General features: G+C 38.6%; 2 protein-coding genes and 1 pseudogene across 2 annotated transcripts; 1 reads left to right on the top strand and 2 right to left on the bottom strand.

Annotated features, from left to right (window-relative positions):
* Positions 1 to 313: 313 nt before the first annotated feature.
* On the bottom strand, positions 314 to 1898 carry LOC113340183 (annotated as a pseudogene).
* A 1508-nt stretch (positions 1899 to 3406) lies between these two features.
* LOC113291523 (DNA-directed RNA polymerase II subunit 1-like) lies at positions 3407 to 11115 on the bottom strand. Its single transcript, XM_026541050.1, has 14 exons — positions 10809 to 11115; positions 10453 to 10716; positions 9777 to 10076; positions 9536 to 9694; positions 9255 to 9416; positions 8953 to 9173; positions 8738 to 8879; positions 8320 to 8655; positions 7926 to 8212; positions 7573 to 7831; positions 4381 to 7484; positions 4033 to 4104; positions 3828 to 3872; positions 3407 to 3739 (listed from the first exon to the last, which is right to left on the bottom strand). Exons 1-14 carry the CDS (start codon positions 10890 to 10892, stop codon positions 3637 to 3639), a joined length of 5538 nt encoding a protein of 1845 aa, XP_026396835.1. The 5' UTR covers positions 10893 to 11115; the 3' UTR covers positions 3407 to 3636.
* Positions 11116 to 15691: 4576 nt separating this feature from the next.
* LOC113340098 lies at positions 15692 to 16381 on the top strand. Its single transcript, XM_026585333.1, has one exon. It carries the CDS (start codon positions 15692 to 15694, stop codon positions 16379 to 16381), a length of 690 nt encoding a protein of 229 aa, XP_026441118.1.
* The last annotated feature ends 328 nt before the right edge of the window (positions 16382 to 16709 follow it).

The following is a 16709-nucleotide window of genomic DNA, read 5'->3' as shown; positions in this document are numbered from 1 at the left end:
AAAATGACCAAACCATATTTTTCCCATAGAATATATGATGCGTTTTAAACTCTCTATTCCAGAAGGCTGGTGATGAGAGTTATGAACTAGAGCCCTAACTACATGATGTAAAATAAAGTCTGTACACTTCAGAATGTAAACGTAAAAACTAAACCATCAAGATCATAATGAAAAAGAGTCTGGACGGGCAAACTAAAAAAACCCAGACTATATATATATATATATATATGTATATGTATACAGTAAAGCAGCAATCAAGAGACAACCACCAAGTAGGCAACAATTAAAAGTAGTTTACCTCAGATAGTAGGGAAAGTGATCAAAGCATACTTCAATATCACTGGGACCGAAAATTCCCTGCGGTAAAATATCTTAAAATGCTTGGGATCTAGTTGCGGACAAAGCAGTTGAGTCAGGATCCTGTATCCAGGACCATCTTGTTGTAGACTCTGAACCTGAAATAACCAAGGCAAAAGCTTACAAACTCCTATTTTCCCAAGCTAATTCAAAGATTTAGCAACTAACTTACAGAATTTGTGGACTCACAAAAAGAGTTACCTGCATCGTCTCCTATCGACATTTAATGGGTATGTAGATATTTGTCCAAACAACCCAGTTAAATCCCCAAAAGATAGACACAACATAACAGAATTCTGGTGCTCTTCAAGGACCCATCTATTGGGTTCCTCATCTATGTAAAACTTCAAAACAGCATAAGGGTGGATTCCAACAAGTGTAGGACCTGTTAATGAAGTAATATCGTTATTCACTTACCATTTTTACAAAAATACTTACCGAGATTTCACATCATTAACACCGTATGTTGTTACATGTTAAATTGTTAAGGCAACAAGGAAGTATTGAAATCCTAGTGTCCCCTCATCCATTGAAGAGTAATAATTGTGACAAATACATGGAAGATACATGCTCAAACAATAGGTATTGCCACTTCTACCTAATTTCTTTTCATGTTTAGCGGAAAATTTGCAGAATAAACAGCTAAAACTTAACTCAGTATCAGAAAAATGGCTATACACATACCTACACCTCGATACAGCACACTCGTTCCAACCTTCCCTATATACACTCTTAAAGACATCTTTTAAACCACAATGATCAGGCAGAGAATGTGAACTATGCAAACCATGCCCTATACTCTCTTAGGACTCATAACCTACAAAAGTACGACGAAAAAGATTATGATAAACATTATATGATGCAAAGCCACTAGTTTTTAGTCGTGTACCTGATAAGCAAGCTTGGTTCGAGCTAAAATCTAAGGGGTAAGCAAACAAAACGGCAGTTCCACCGGCTACAGAGCCCGCTAAAAGATCAACAACAGGACCTGTACCCATTGCAGGATAGTTATTCAAGATCCAACATCGATATTTCTCAATTAAAAACTTCACTTTTTGGAAAAAAAAAACAATGTAAAGAAACCACAAAAGAATTCATAAAGCAATGCAGCACATTATGACCTACCGAAAGAATTCAAAGACACTCTCATACTTCAATAACTTCTCCATAGATTGATACACACCAATTGAATGAAACCTTTCTTTTCTAGTCTATAAAATCCCCAAAATTAATAAAAAAATCACATTTTTATATCAACAATTACACAAAGTCTTAATTGACCTAATTACCTGCAAGAGAATGCCTTCCAATGGGGCAGTGGTTTTAGCAAAGGCACCAGCAACACCAACAACAATCAATTCTTTAACATAAACAGGCAATGAATGAATCAATAAAATATCTGTTTATACATTCCTATTCGATGTAGATGAAAAATCCATCTCGAAAATTGATATGAGATTAATCTTCAATATCAACAACTGTAGCAGCATCAGGGTTAGGAAACAACTCAAGTTTTCCAGACCAATCTTTTCTTCACACATATCAGGGTTAGGTTATCGCTGAAGTCTTGAGAGAGATGGCGGATAAACATAATACGGTATGTATTGTTGAAATTATTCAGTGACGCAGTAATCAGGGGTATTTGGATCATTGTTTGTGGTGATTAAAATAATAATATTGAACAAGGAAACAAAAAATATAGCTAGAAAATATAAAACCATAACATTTTCCTTTCATAGATAAGTAACAACACTACAACACCACATTCTTTCATAGATAATAAAAGTAACACTACACCACAACATAAAAAGCATAGATAATAAAGTAAATAATTCCATACCATACCATAATCATCATAATCTCCAAATTAACCACAGAAGAAATTGATTACCCAAGTAATCATTATTATGTTCTTTTTGTTGCTGGCAGCAGAAGAGTGGGGAACCGGAGGTGGTGGAGAACTAACAATAGGCGAAGGTGGTGGTGGTGGTAGCGGAATATGACTAGGACGGCCAATTGGTGATGGTGGTGCTGATCCAATTTCGTCAACCACAATCTTTACTTTCATTCCCAAGGTACAGTGACCTTGAGTACCACAGATGAAGTACCTAGCACCTAAAGAGGTGAGCGACACAAATGTAGATGGAGAATTATAAAAGCTTATTGGATTTTCCGTGAACCGTACGAAATCTCGTTTACTTCAAGCATGGAGTGGCTGGGCAGAATCACAAACTCTGTTTGTAATAAAAAGAGTCAGTTTCAGTTTCAACAATTCTTGAACAGTTAAAAGTAAATAAACTCCATCATTAACTAGACAACTCAAAACACATACCGAGAGTATCTCCGACACTCAAAGTCTGGGGAGTTCGTCACCAACAACGAAATTCAGACCTGCAGCAGTTCCATGAGCGAAAATGGACAACAAGATCATTAACTTGACAATGATTTCTAAGAACAACATTTGATGATTCATCTCTCAGAAACTAAGCTTTTGTTGAGGAGTGATGTTGAGGAAACTAAGCTATTGTTGAGGAGTGATGTTGAGGAAACTAAGCTTGGTATGTAGAATGATGGATGTGTGTATCTACAAACTAAGCTGGGCATCTTACATAGGAGTGATGCTGAGGAAAGTTTCAAATTGAAGTACATACAATTATATGTCGAGGAAAGTTTCAAGGGCATGCAATAGAACTGATTGATCACACTCTGAAAAAAATCCTTGTGATGCTAGGAGTGGTTGGGTTGATTTTTTCAAAGACTCGTGAACCAGACATGGCAGTAAATTATTACTGGAAGTTAGTAAGGCAACCGTACATGTAGCCAAAGGAAATTGTTTAGCTGCCGCCGCCATAAAATCATTATTCAAGCTCAGGATGGTGGTTCATGCTTTGGAATTATGAATGTAAGAAACTCAAGCTTAAACTTGACTCAGCTTGTACCATATAGGCTCGTCTAGTGAGCCTAAGACAAGCAAACCTCAAGCTTGACATGAACATGGACACTTTTGGTCCAGACTTTACCGTATATATCATCAAATAACACTAAAAACTGAGGAAAGATTGAAATTAAAGGACAATGATGTCGAGGAAAGTTTCAAAGGGAAGTACATTGATCACATGAAAAAAATAAAAATCATTGTGATACCAGGGACTGGTTGGGTTTGATCTTTTCAAATTCCGTATATATCATCAAATAACACTAAAAACTTCCTTCCAATCATTCCAGGGTTTTAACCAAGATTACAGCTGTCCTGCCTATTACAATTATGACATCTCCAACTTAACGTGTGCTTCCATCATCCTTGTTGCTCGTCTCTGGAGTGAACTGACTGGTGGATGACGGTGAGTAGCCCGGAGCCGTTGGTGAATATCCCGCACTCGGACTGTTTCAGTGAGAAAGCATTATTAAGTGGGGAACTACCATATAACAGACAAGTTCAATGAAGTTAGAGGTAACAAAAAGTTGCTTACCTAAACTGTGGGGAACTAGGGCTATAGTCCGGGTTCGCACCAGGACTGCAGCAGAAAATGATCAAAAAGGCCAAAGAAGTTAGTTCAACTGAAAATGCCATATATTACTAATTACATGCATTATTTCTTTCTACATCTCAATTTTCTTTCTACATCTCAAAAATGTTTTCTATAACACTGAAACATAAAAAATTGAGAATCTGACCTGCTGGGACTGTATGTTGGACTTGGAGGAGAGTAAGATGGAGAAGTCGGTGAGTACGACGGTGATGTTGGACTGCACAAGAAGCAACATATATTAAGATAACAAAAATCAACAGACTTAATATCAACGATTGATAGCTAATCCTGGCGCTCTAATTCACCTAGTGAAAAACACTGAACAAGTAAACCATAACGAGTCAGCAGGGAAAGCCAACCCAGAGCACACTTTAGCCATCTCAAAGCCTTCCGATCAAATGGCTAAACATGAACATAAAGCTACAGCAAGATATTTGATGCAACCTTGTTCCTATGTGACATTCAGATAGGAAAATGAACGTTTAGTAGTCACCTGTAATTTGGAGATGTATGACTGTATGGGCTAGACGGTGATATTCTTGGACTGCTTGGAGAGTATGCCAAAGATGGACTGTACTTTGCCGATGAAGGATGATAACTAGGAGATGTGGGACTGTAGCTGGGAGATGTGGGACTGTAGCTCGGAGATGTCGGACTGTACCCAGGAGACGTCGGACTGTATGCAGGAGAGGTGGGGCTGTATGATGGCGAGGTGGGGCTGTAGGATGGCGAGGTGGGGCTGTAGGACGGCGAGGTGGGGCTGTAGGACGGCGAGGTGGGGCTATATGATGGTGACGTAGGACTGTATGATGGAGAGGTAGGGCTATAGACTGGAGAGGTAGGGCTGTAAGCGGGGGAAGTGGGGCTGTAAGCCGGAGAAGTGGGGCTGTAGCTGGGGGAAGTGGGGCTATAGCTTGGGGAAGTGGGGCTGTAACTTGGAGAAGTGGGGCTATAGCTCGGGGAAGTGGGGCTATAACTTGGTGATGTGGGGGAATAAGATGGGCTGGTTGGAGAATATGCAGGACTTGTTGGACTGTAACCAGGAGAGCTGGGGCTGTATGTAGGAGAGGTCGGGCTGTATCCAGGAGAAGTCGGGCTGTATCCAGGAGAGGTCGGACTGTATCCAGGAGAGGTTGGGCTGTATCCAGGAGATGACGGGCTGTAGCCTGGAGATGATGGACTGTACCCCGGAGATAAAGTAGGAGAGAATGCCATCCCGCCAACATATGGAGAAAACTGAGCATCTGATATTGGCGAGGAGCGAGCATTAGGGCTCAGCAAGTAATTTGGTGACATCATTCCCTCGTGATATGGGGTTCCCATGATTGGCGAACGAGAAGGCGTCATGCCAAAATCCAGACCTTCCATATAACTTGGCAATTGAAGCTCAATAGCTTGCTGTAGCATTTGATCATTCAGGTACAAGGAACAATCTCCAGTCCCAATTGGCGCAAGCTGACCAAGCATGATGTTTTCAGTAACTCCTCTCAGATGATCTGTTTCAGCATACACGGCAGCATCCAAAAGAATGTCAACCGTTTCTTCAAATGAGCATCTCATCATTGGCCCGGTATCATTCCTATTGATACCATGACGGGTGATGGCCATCAAATGACCCCTGTACGTCATGGTGTCACATAAGATAGCCAAGTGCCTATAGTTGACATAAGATCCATCAAATGAAATAACGACTCGCAACTCATCCAAGAGGGATCGACGAACTGCCTCAATACCAAGAACCTCTATCACTTCAATTAAGTGGTTACTCGTAGTCCTTGTGGCATCAACATCTTCATGGCACATAACAGCCAACAAATTAACACCTTCAGTATCCAGCATCCACTCAACCTCTGGCTTGAATCCTTCATCCTCATCAAACCTGTTAACTTTCCCGCTCTTGATGAAAACCTTATTGATATCTGGTATTCCTCTAAGGGCCATTTCGGTCAACATGTTACTCTCAATCTTCTTGAGGAAAACGTCATCTTCCGCAGATTCATCCAGTGACTCCCCTTTGGGAGCCTCATCATTCATGATACGGATACGGAGGATCAGTTTTTCCGCATTGTCGTCATTAAATATACAGGTCAAGTCATCATCAAACTCGAGGTTGATTTTTTCTGCAATGTCGGCCATGCTCAATTTTTTGTCCACCATCATTTCACGATTTAACTCAATCCTAAGAAGCCAGGGAGAAATTTTCTCTGGTGCAACCTCTTCATCGGGCATTTCATAGTAGGACTTGACAAAATCAATATCTTCTTCAATAATGGTGCCCATTGGATCTGGATCATACCATACCTCAGTAGCTTGAGTTACACTACGCAAAGTAGTGTATTCCAGAGCACACTGAACATTCTTAGCCCTTTCTTTTGTCTTATTAACCTCGGGTTTCAGATAAACAGAGAGAGATGGTGTTTTGATTTTCTTGGCAACGTTAATAATTTCTCTTAACCTGGGAACACCGAGGGTCACATTCTTCGCACTCACTCCAGCATAGTGAAAGGTGTTAAGAGTCATCTGAGTAGCAGGTTCGCCAATAGACTGTGCTGCAACACAACCAATCATTTCACCGGGAGCAACTAATGACTGTAAAAAACGAGACTCAACTTCACCAATAACCCAATCAAATGCTTCACGTGTCAGGTGGTGTTCTTTCAACACCCTCTTACTCGCAAAAGTGCTACGCAGCAAAATGTTGAAGAACAGGGTAGCATTCTTCTGAGCCTCCATACTCATTGAATCATCACCAGGAACAACTTTAAGCCTTTCCTGAAGTTTATCAATAGCTTCCACAATCTCCATGGGGTGCATATCAGAAGGCCTTCTCGGGTCAACCTTAAAGGTCTTTTGTGCGTTCCAAATGAGCCTCCTTAAGTTCACAGGCATGGGCCAAGAATTGTCACCAGTGGTAGTGATCTCAGTTCCAAGCTGGAGCCGATCATCTGCCAATTTCTTAACTTCTGCGTCAAACACATGACGGAACTCTCTAATATTTTTCAGATCTTCAACATAATCTGATTGCATGTAATTTGGAGTCCAATTGTCATCATCAAACTCAAACCTATAAACCTTATCAAACTCGGGTTTCTTCATTTTCAAGGAGTCCAGCTTCTGAGACTCGATCCAAACAGCATCCATACCATCCTCTCCATAAAGAAATTGAATGACATCTCCTAAAGAATTCCGGACAGTGCCATCATATTTGACCATAATGTCCTCCATAGCCTTCACAAGACGCCTCTGGATATACCCCGTCTCAGAAGTTTTCACGGCAGTATCAATCAGACCTTCTCTACCTCCCATAGCGTGAAAAAAGAACTCTTGTGGAGTCAGACCCCGCAAGTATGAATTCTCCACAAACCCACGACTTTCAGGCCCATAGTCATCCTTAGTAAAATGAGGTAGTGTTCGATCAATGAATCCGTAAGGAATCCGCTTCCCCTCTACATTCTGCTGTCCGACACAAGCAGTCATCTGTGATATGTTAATAAAACTTCCTTTTGATCCTGCTGTAACCATAGCCTTGAGATTATTACTCTCAGACAAACTCTTCTGAGCACTACTTCCAGCATCGTCACGAGCTTTGTTCAACACCTGAAAGAGCATTGGTACTTTAGGAAACAGCAGACGTTGCTAAAGTGAGCACAACAAGGTGAAAACAAATAACAATAATATTGCATACCTGATTCACTCTGTTCTCGAACGATTCCATCATAGTTCGCCCAGGTTCAGGTTCTAAACTCTTCTCCTGGGCCATTCTGATAAGATCTTTGACTTCATTTTTCGCTTTTGAAATTGTATCGTTAATTTTCTCCATGGTCGAGGCGTCAGCGATCGTGTCTCCAATTCCAATGCTAAAACCATTCTGTAAAAGCCAGTAGTTAACAAGCCACTGAGTGTGACCCAAGAACTTACGAGCAGCATCAGGACCAACTTCTTCCCTGCATACAGGAACATGTACCCAAAACAGTTCAAAAACCAATTACAATATGGAAGCAGATTATAACTTATTCGAAGGTCAATATATTCTCATACCAGATGACATGAATAAGACTTCCAGTAGATGTTCCAAGGGCCTTCTTGCACAGAGTACCTGTGAGAAGCTCCCCCCTCTCTATTCTAACCTGGGTATCTCCTGGTGTTATAAAACCAGTTTCATTCTCTGAATGCCACGCTGAGGTTCTCAAGAGATTAATCTGCTTCGGAATAATGAGATTGAAGACTTGTTTTCCAGTCCAGAGAGGTCTAGGCTTCAAAATTGTAGGAGCAGGTACTTTTCCATCAAAATCCTCCCACCACATCAAGATGTTCATGAAGACATCCTGCAAAACACAAGAATGATATAATTTGAGTCTTAAGAGCAATAAAACATAGAGGAGCGCATTTGAAAAAACATTAAACGAAATCAGAAGATTGGGCAACCCACTACCTTCTCTATAAACGTATCTCTTTTGGTGATTTTCCGGCACCCTAAGAGTGTGTCCTGGACAATACCCATAACAGGCCTATTAGACTGAGGTGACACGATGCACTTAGGAACCATCATGAGCTCCAAAACTTCTGCCCTCGTCTCAAATGACTGAGGAACATGCATGTTCATCTCATCCCCATCAAAATCAGCATTGTATGGTGAAGTTACAGATAAGTTCAGACGAAAGGTTGAGTAAGGCATAATCTTGATTCTATGCCCCATGATAGACATTTTGTGAAGACTTGGTTGACGGTTGAAAAGGACAAAGTCACCATCATTCAAGTGTCTCTCTACCTGGAGAAAATAAGGGGCAGATCCATCATAACAAAAGATCTGTGACAGAAAAGAGAGCGGAAGAAGGGATGTAAATCCAAACCTTATATCCAAGCTCTAAATGATGATCACTGCTTTTTTTCAAATAACGAAGATCAAGTCTCTGTCCATCTTCCCTTATAATGTACTTTGCCCCAGTTTTACCAACGGGAGGATGAGGCCCATATTCAACAAGCTCCTTCAACCTGTAAGGTTAGGCAAGTCAGTCAGTGTCGGAAACTAATGAATCCATCATACTGATGCAACCAAAAGATATACCTTTCGATGTTATAGGGTGTCACTGTTTCTGGATATGTCAGATTTAAAGCAATACTCCAAGGGACTCCCAGTTCATCAATGTTGATTGTTGGATCTGGCGTGATGACAGTACGAGCTGAAAAATCAACACGCTTCCCCATTAAGTTACCCCTAATTCGACCTTCCTTCGCCTTAAGCCTACTGCATATAGATTTGATTGGTCTTCCAGAACGTTGTGTAGCCTGAAAAATAAGCACAGTCCAGTTAACAACCAACAAGAATATACAAACACGTGAAGATGCATGTGTAGTATGGTAGCGTACCCTTGGTTGACCAGGCAGCTCATTGTCAAAATAAGTTGCAATATGGAACTGTAATAGTTGTGCGAACTCCGAAATAATGTGGGCAGGAGCACCATTTCTCTCCTGCTTCCTCAGATTCTCATTGTGTCTAATAATCATCGCCAATTGATGAGTTAAATCATCCTGTTCAAAGAGTTATAAACATAGTATTAGAAACTGAGGACAACGGTTCCCTCAAATGAAGATAGGTTTCTCCACGGTGGTAAGGGAAAGTTTAAGGCAATTCGTGAAAAGATAGCTACCTCACTCCTAGCTGATGTATCCATCATCACAGAAGGTCTCACAGGAGGAGGAGGTATAGGGAGGACTTGTAAAATCATCCAATCTGGGCGGGCATATTTAGGGTTCAAACCCAACAATATACAGTCCTCGTCACTTATCCGCTTGAGGACACTCAAAACCTGGAAAAGAGGCAACATAAATTAGCAACCGAAAGGTATACAAAAGAAAAGGGACAAAGAGTCAGGGACATAAGCAATATACCCTCTCTGCAGTAAGCTGTTGTTTTCTTTCAACAGGTTCAGGAAGCTGTTCTGGATCGTCAGTTTTCTTCCTTTGAATTTTGTATTCTGCAATCATTTTCATACCTTCAATAGTGAGCTTCGGTTGTTGAGCACCGCAACCCCCTCTACTCTTCTTCACAGGTTTTTCCAAATCTTCGTCTTGGACATCAATTTCATCACCCCCATCACACTTTGTTTTATTCTTACAAGCATCAAGAACCTTTCTTAGTCGATGTTTTGGATTCTTTATCCTCTGAGATTGCTTGAACTTGTGATCCTCCTGAGTGATCAAACCAAAAAAATTAAAAAGGTGACACATGCTTACACCGCCAAGCAACCAGCTCTAAAAAACATCCAAAGAACTTTCCATATTTCCCAGGACTCTGAAATCAATCAACGTTTCAAGTTTCCCATCTACAAACGAGTTTAACAACTTATTATAAACACTAAAACAGCAAACAACAACTCCTAAACCTATCCTACAAGAATCACAGAATCCTAAACTTTCATAATCCAACATCTGCTTAAAGGTACTCACCTCACCGTACTCAAACAAAAGTTACCAGTCAAGAAAACGTGAATTCACAGTAAAAACGCAAATTCATTCAATTCGAAAAGAATTCACAGTCAAATTGCAAATTCAATCCGAAACGAACCTCATCTGCAAGGATTTTAGAACAGTTGAAGCAGACACATCGCATTATACTAAGAACAATCTTCATAAACCCAATATGAAACATAGGTTTAGCAAGTTCTAAGTGTCCAAAGTGTCCAGGACATTCCGCCATGTTAGCTGTACATGTTTCACACTTCATCTTTCTATCAATTGTTCCTAATCGAGTATCACTTAATCCTCCTGGTTTAGGTTTCCCTCGTTCAGTTGTTTCACTGTGTTCGATCTGTACAACCGACATTTGCCTCTGCAAACAAACAACCAAACAAACACATTAAACTCAAAACATGAAATCATAACAACAAAGTAACCCTAATTTGAAGAGTTTAGAAGATTTACAATCTCATCTGGACTGAGGATACCGAACTGAACCATTCGGACTTTAGCAACCTCAGCAGGAGAGAAAGGAAATCGCATATCCATGGGTAATGGATATTTGATTCCAAATCACTCAGAAATCAAAATTAGGGTTTCAGATAACTTGCGAAATCAATTTTTTTCTGTTAGTTTTATTTATGATTTGTCTATTTTTGATTGTTCGTTTTGAGTAAGTGAGCAGAACAGTGTTTGTCTGAGTAGATCAGATAATCGATCTCAGACGAAATCTCTTCTCACTTTTGGGGGAGAAGAAGAAGACCGAGAGAGAGAGGAGTCCAATTGAGAAAAAAAAAAATCGAGAACCCGTAGTGTGGTATTTATAGACAAGTAGCCGCCCTAGAGATTGGATCTGTTTGGTTATGGAAACAAGTTTATTCCAGGATACACGCTATAATGGGTAACTTCTTGGATTAGGGTTTTCTTGAAATCGGAGTCGGCACGGGATTGAGTGATGCTAGGCCCATTGCACTTACTCATCACCCACCGCTATTCCAATTCTAAAGTGAGTGACACTCTTTTTGGAAATAATGCAAGACTTTCACCCTCATGTTGGAGTTGCCTTTTTACCCTTCTAAATTTGATAACTTCCAGAAGAACAACATTGATGAAGACGATGCAGCAGAAAATGTGGACAAAGATGAGGGAGCTAGACTGGGAAAGAGACAAAGAAGCACTACTACTCCAAATTCATTGTCGATGCAGCAGAAAATGTGGACAAAGATGAGGGAGCTAGACTGGGAAAGAGACAAAGAAGCACTACTACTCCAAATTCATTGTCTACTGGGACTGATTCAGGTTCTCCAAATCAAGCAAATTCTCAACTACAGAATTCCACAATAATGACAATAACCACCAAGGAGAATAAGCAAGTTTTTGCACAGATTGAACATGTTGTTATAGCAAATGGAGAGAGACAGGTATATCCCATCCCTTTAAAATATTACACATTTAGTTTTGTTCTAAAGTCTCAGCACCTTCTCTATTCTACATTTTCTCAATAATTTACTTTGAATTTCATCTCAAATATGAAAATTATCTCTTGAATGTGTGTGGTTTTGGAAACAAAAATATTAAAGACCATCTTAAAGAGTTAGTTAGACCAGACAATCCTGACATTGTTTTTATCATTGAGACAAAGAACCTTACAAGGAAAATAAAGTCTTATATCTCTAGATACAATTATCCAAACTCATATTTTGTTGATCATATAGGTCATTCTGGTGGTCTCTGTCTTTTATGGAAGGATGGAATTGATGTTAAAATTCATAGTTCTTATCTCAATATTGTTAACTGCATTATAAACATCGATGCTAGAACCAATTTTTCTCTGTTCTCCTTCATTTATGGATCTCTTGATCCTGATACTAAAGATGCTCAGTGGGAGTTTATGAATGATGTCTCTGCCTCTCTTAATATTCCTTGGTGTGTAATGGGAGATTTGAATCTCATTCTAGACATAGTAGATAAAGATGAGGGTTACCCAGTCACTCAAGCCCAACTAGATAAAGGCAATTTGCTTATTGGTAATGCTGGTCTGCACTCCCTTAATTATGTAGGTCACACATACACTTGGACAAATAGGAGGAATGGCCAAAATATTATTCTAGAAAGACTAGATAGGGCCTTAGCTTGTGTTAGCTGGATTAATAAATTTCCTAATGCCATTGTTTACCACATGATTCCCAATGCTAGTGATCATTGTCCTATTTTACTCTGTACTTCTAGAAATGAATCTTCTACTCATAAATTATTTAGATTCAATAGATATTGGCTTAGAGATGCTTCTTGTACAACCCTTATTGGAGACAATTGGAATTACCGTGGAAGTAGGTTTGCTCCCTTTAGGCATGCAAAAACCCTTTTTAATACTAAACAGATCTTAAAGAATTGGAACTATACTCACTTTGGTCATGTACCAACTCAAATTGCTAAGGTTGAAAATCAAATTAATCAGTTTTTGGCTAATGGTTCTCACATGAATTCTCCTAATGTCGTTGAGTTGATCAAAGAATTAAACAGGTGGTATGATGCTGAAGAAGATTACTGGAAACAAAGAGGTAAAGAGGATGCTTTCAGGTTTGGTGAAAGAAACACTGCTTATTTTCATACTAATAAAGAAAAATTTAGAAAAAGTAGAACTAATATTGAATGGATTCTGAATGATATTGGTTTACGGCTTACTGATAGAACTGAGATTGCATATAATCTTAAGCCACATTTCCTTAATATGAGCAGAACATCACACCCTCCTGATCCTAGTAACTATTTTCAATTAGGGCTGTCAATGGATAAAAATCCGTCGGATATTGGCAATACCGATAAGGTTAAGGTTAAGGGTTATCGGATATCCGGTATCCGATAATATCCATCGGAATTCAAAAATTCAATATCGATAAGGTTAATGATAAGCTATCGGATATCGGATATTATTCTGTTAATTTTCGTTATCTACTCATGATACAAAAAACTTCCAATAATTTCCGTTAATATTCAATAATTTCCGATAATTTCCGTTAATATTCGATAATTTTCCGATATTTACTTAGGAGAGACGTAATCAAATGGCTAAAGAGTAAACCTAAAGGGTATTAGGTATCGAAAATTTCCGAAAATTTTATGATATAGTTATACACTAACGGTTTCGGATATTAACCTAACGGAAACTCCCTTAACCGGTACCGTTATGTTAATAAACGGATATCCGTTACGTTAAGGTTATCGGATATCGGATAGCCGTTATGTCGGATATTAACCTAACAGAATCCGGATGTTCGGAAACGGATACCGGATATCGAATATCCATTGACAGCCCTATTTTCAATTCATCTCTCCTTGTGTGACTGATGATGATAACAAAATGTTAACTAGGATTCCCACTCATGAAGAAGTGAAACAAATTGTCTTTGGAATGAAACCCTGGACAACTCCAGGACCATATGGTTTTCCACCTGGTTTCTATCAAGAAATGTGGGAACAGTAGGTAATGACACTATAAGTATAGGGCAGTCTTTTTTTCAGTCAAAGTTTATGTTAAAACATCTAAACCACAACTTTACTGCTTTAATTCCTAAATATAATTGTCCAAAAAATGCAGCTGGTTTTAGACCTATAAGTTTATGTAATGTAGCTTACAAAATTATATCTAAGTTCTTAGCCACTAAACTTAAATGCATGTTAGATAAAATTATCTCCCCATATCAAACGGCTTTTTTGTCCGGTAGGTTAATTACAGACAACATTGTAATAGCACATTAGTTGATACATTCCATGAGAAATTGCAAAGCTACTAATGGGTGGATGGTTGTAAAGCTGGACATGTCCAAAGCTTTTTGATATTATATAATTGCCATTTCTTTTAGCCACTCTAAGAAAACTAGGATTCTGTGAAGATTGGTGTAGAATGATTTAGCAATGCTTAAGTATTGTTACCACTTCCACAATGTTAAATGGTTCTCGAGGAGATGTGTTTTCACCACAAAGAGAGCAGAGGCATATGGATCCCTTATCCCCCTATCTTTTTATACTATGCATGGATTCTTTTTCTAGAGCCCTTATGAAAGCTGAATATGATAATCAAATCCAAGGTATGAAAGCTAACAAACTCTGCCTTGCAGTGTCTCATCTTTTCTTTGCAGATGATTGCCTCCTCTTTACTATGGAAAATGCTAGATGTGTTAGGAACCTAGCTTCTATCATAGAACAATTCAGTTTATATTCAGGTCAGGCTGTCAACTATGAGAAATCAGGTATGTCATTTAGTCCTAAAGTGCCTAATAATGTTAAGAATGAAATTTCAAATATTCTTAACATTAAGAGACTTACTCTTAATGATAAATACTTAGGTGTTCCATTACTGATTCAAAAAAATAAAACTCAAACCTTTAGTGAGCTTATGGACAGATATGATGGTAGACTAGATCCTTGGCAATCTAAGTTCCTAAGTTAGCCAGAAAGAACTGTTCTTACTCAATCTGTTGTCAGTACTCTTGCTCCTCACCACATGTCTGTGTTCCCAATGCCCAAAATCCTTACTAATAAGATGGATTCCATTCAAAGTAATTTTTGGTGAAATAAGAAGAAAAATACTAAAGGTGTTTATATTAAAAAGTGGAACAAAGATATCCCTCCCTAAATGTCTAGGAGGATTAGGCCTTAAACAGTCTGCTATTATGAATGAAGCTCTCCTAACTAAACTTGCTTGGAGGATGGTCACCTGTAAGGATGCTTTGTGGGTCAAACTGCTGGAAGGTAAGTATTTTCATAACTCTAATCCTCTTCATAATGAGTTTACTGATAATGGATCTTGGATTTGGAAGGGTATAACCAAAGGTTTATTGAATGTGAAAAAATTCAGTTGCTGGGAAATAGGAAATGGTAAAGAAATAACAATTTGGAAAGATAGATGGATACCTGGGAATAGGAACTTAGTTAATAGTACAATGGTTTCTTCACATATGTCCACTGTCAATCAGCTAATAGATGCAGGTAGTAACAATTGGAAGGTGGATATTTTTGAGGCTCTTTTAGACCAACAAACCGTTAATCAAATTAGAGATATTAGACTTCCTCGGAGAGATGTAGATATCCTTAGATGGGAACCTGAAAATAGTGGTAGATTTACTGTTAAATCTGCCTATAAAGTTATTCTCAATGAATCTCTTGTTGGCTCAATAGGAAATAGAAACTTAAACTAGAAACTCTTTTGGAAAACTAAGCTTCCACCAAGACTGCAACATTTCATTTGGAAATTTCTTAATGGAATGCTTCCCACTAATGAAAAACTCTCCAGATATGTTAACCATGCTATTGGGAATTGTTCTCTTTGTAACAACTCAATAGAAACAATGCAACATCTTCTTATTGATTGCCCTATTGTAAGGAATATTTGGCTTGCTACAAATACCCTGTTAGCAAACATGATTAGTAATTGTAATATTAATGATTGGTTATCTGATAAATTTAATCATAATAGCCAGAGAATGAATGTAGATGATCTTACCTGTTATCAGAAGGTTTGTGTAGCTTTGTGGCACATATGTAAAAACAGGTGTGCAGTTTTGTTTGATAATATACATGTGAATGTAGCTGCTCTCTCTAGCAGAATACAGTCTTACTATAATGACTGGCAGAATTCCTTAATAGGGAGTAATCAAGGAAGAAATATTGTAAACACTTCTTACAGGGACTCTTGGGATCCTCCAACCCAGGATTATTTAAAGTTAAATTTTGATGTTGCATTTGACTTATTAAATAAGAAATCAGGATTAGGATTAATAATTCGTGATATTGCAGGTGAGCAACATGGAGTTGGATGCACACCAGACAGAGCCATAAATGCTGAGCAAGCAGAGGCCATTGCAGCATACAAAGGAATACAGTGGGCAAAGACAATAGGTTGCAGTAATCTACACATAGAAGGAGATTGCAAAAATATAATTGCTGCCATCAACGGGAATAGAGATGCTGTGAAGTGGACCTCAAATTGTATTATTTCAGAAATTCTAGATGTTTTAAGGGGTAGTTTTAATAATTAGGTATGCACCCAGGAAAGCCAATGATGTGGCTCACTCTTTAGCTAAATTTGCAATTACTCTAGATAGCTCTGTTAGTTGGCGTAACCAAGACAATATTCCAGATTGGATTAATCTAAAAATCCAAATGGATAAAACCTCTGTCATTTAATCCTCCCACCAATGAATTTATTTTCGTATTAAAAAAAAACAGTTTCAAAATTAAATTAGACTGTCTAAAAGGTGCTGGATTTTTATTCAATCAAAATATCGCATAACTTTATTGAGAATTTATTAACACATTATTATTGCAAATACTTATAAGTTACATATTTTCGTTAGTATTCGCAGT

This window comes from Papaver somniferum, chromosome 1, assembly GCF_003573695.1.
Source record: "Papaver somniferum cultivar HN1 chromosome 1, ASM357369v1, whole genome shotgun sequence".
Lineage (NCBI taxonomy): Eukaryota > Viridiplantae > Streptophyta > Magnoliopsida > Ranunculales > Papaveraceae > Papaver > Papaver somniferum.
This window is presented reverse-complemented; position numbering and strand designations above follow the sequence as displayed.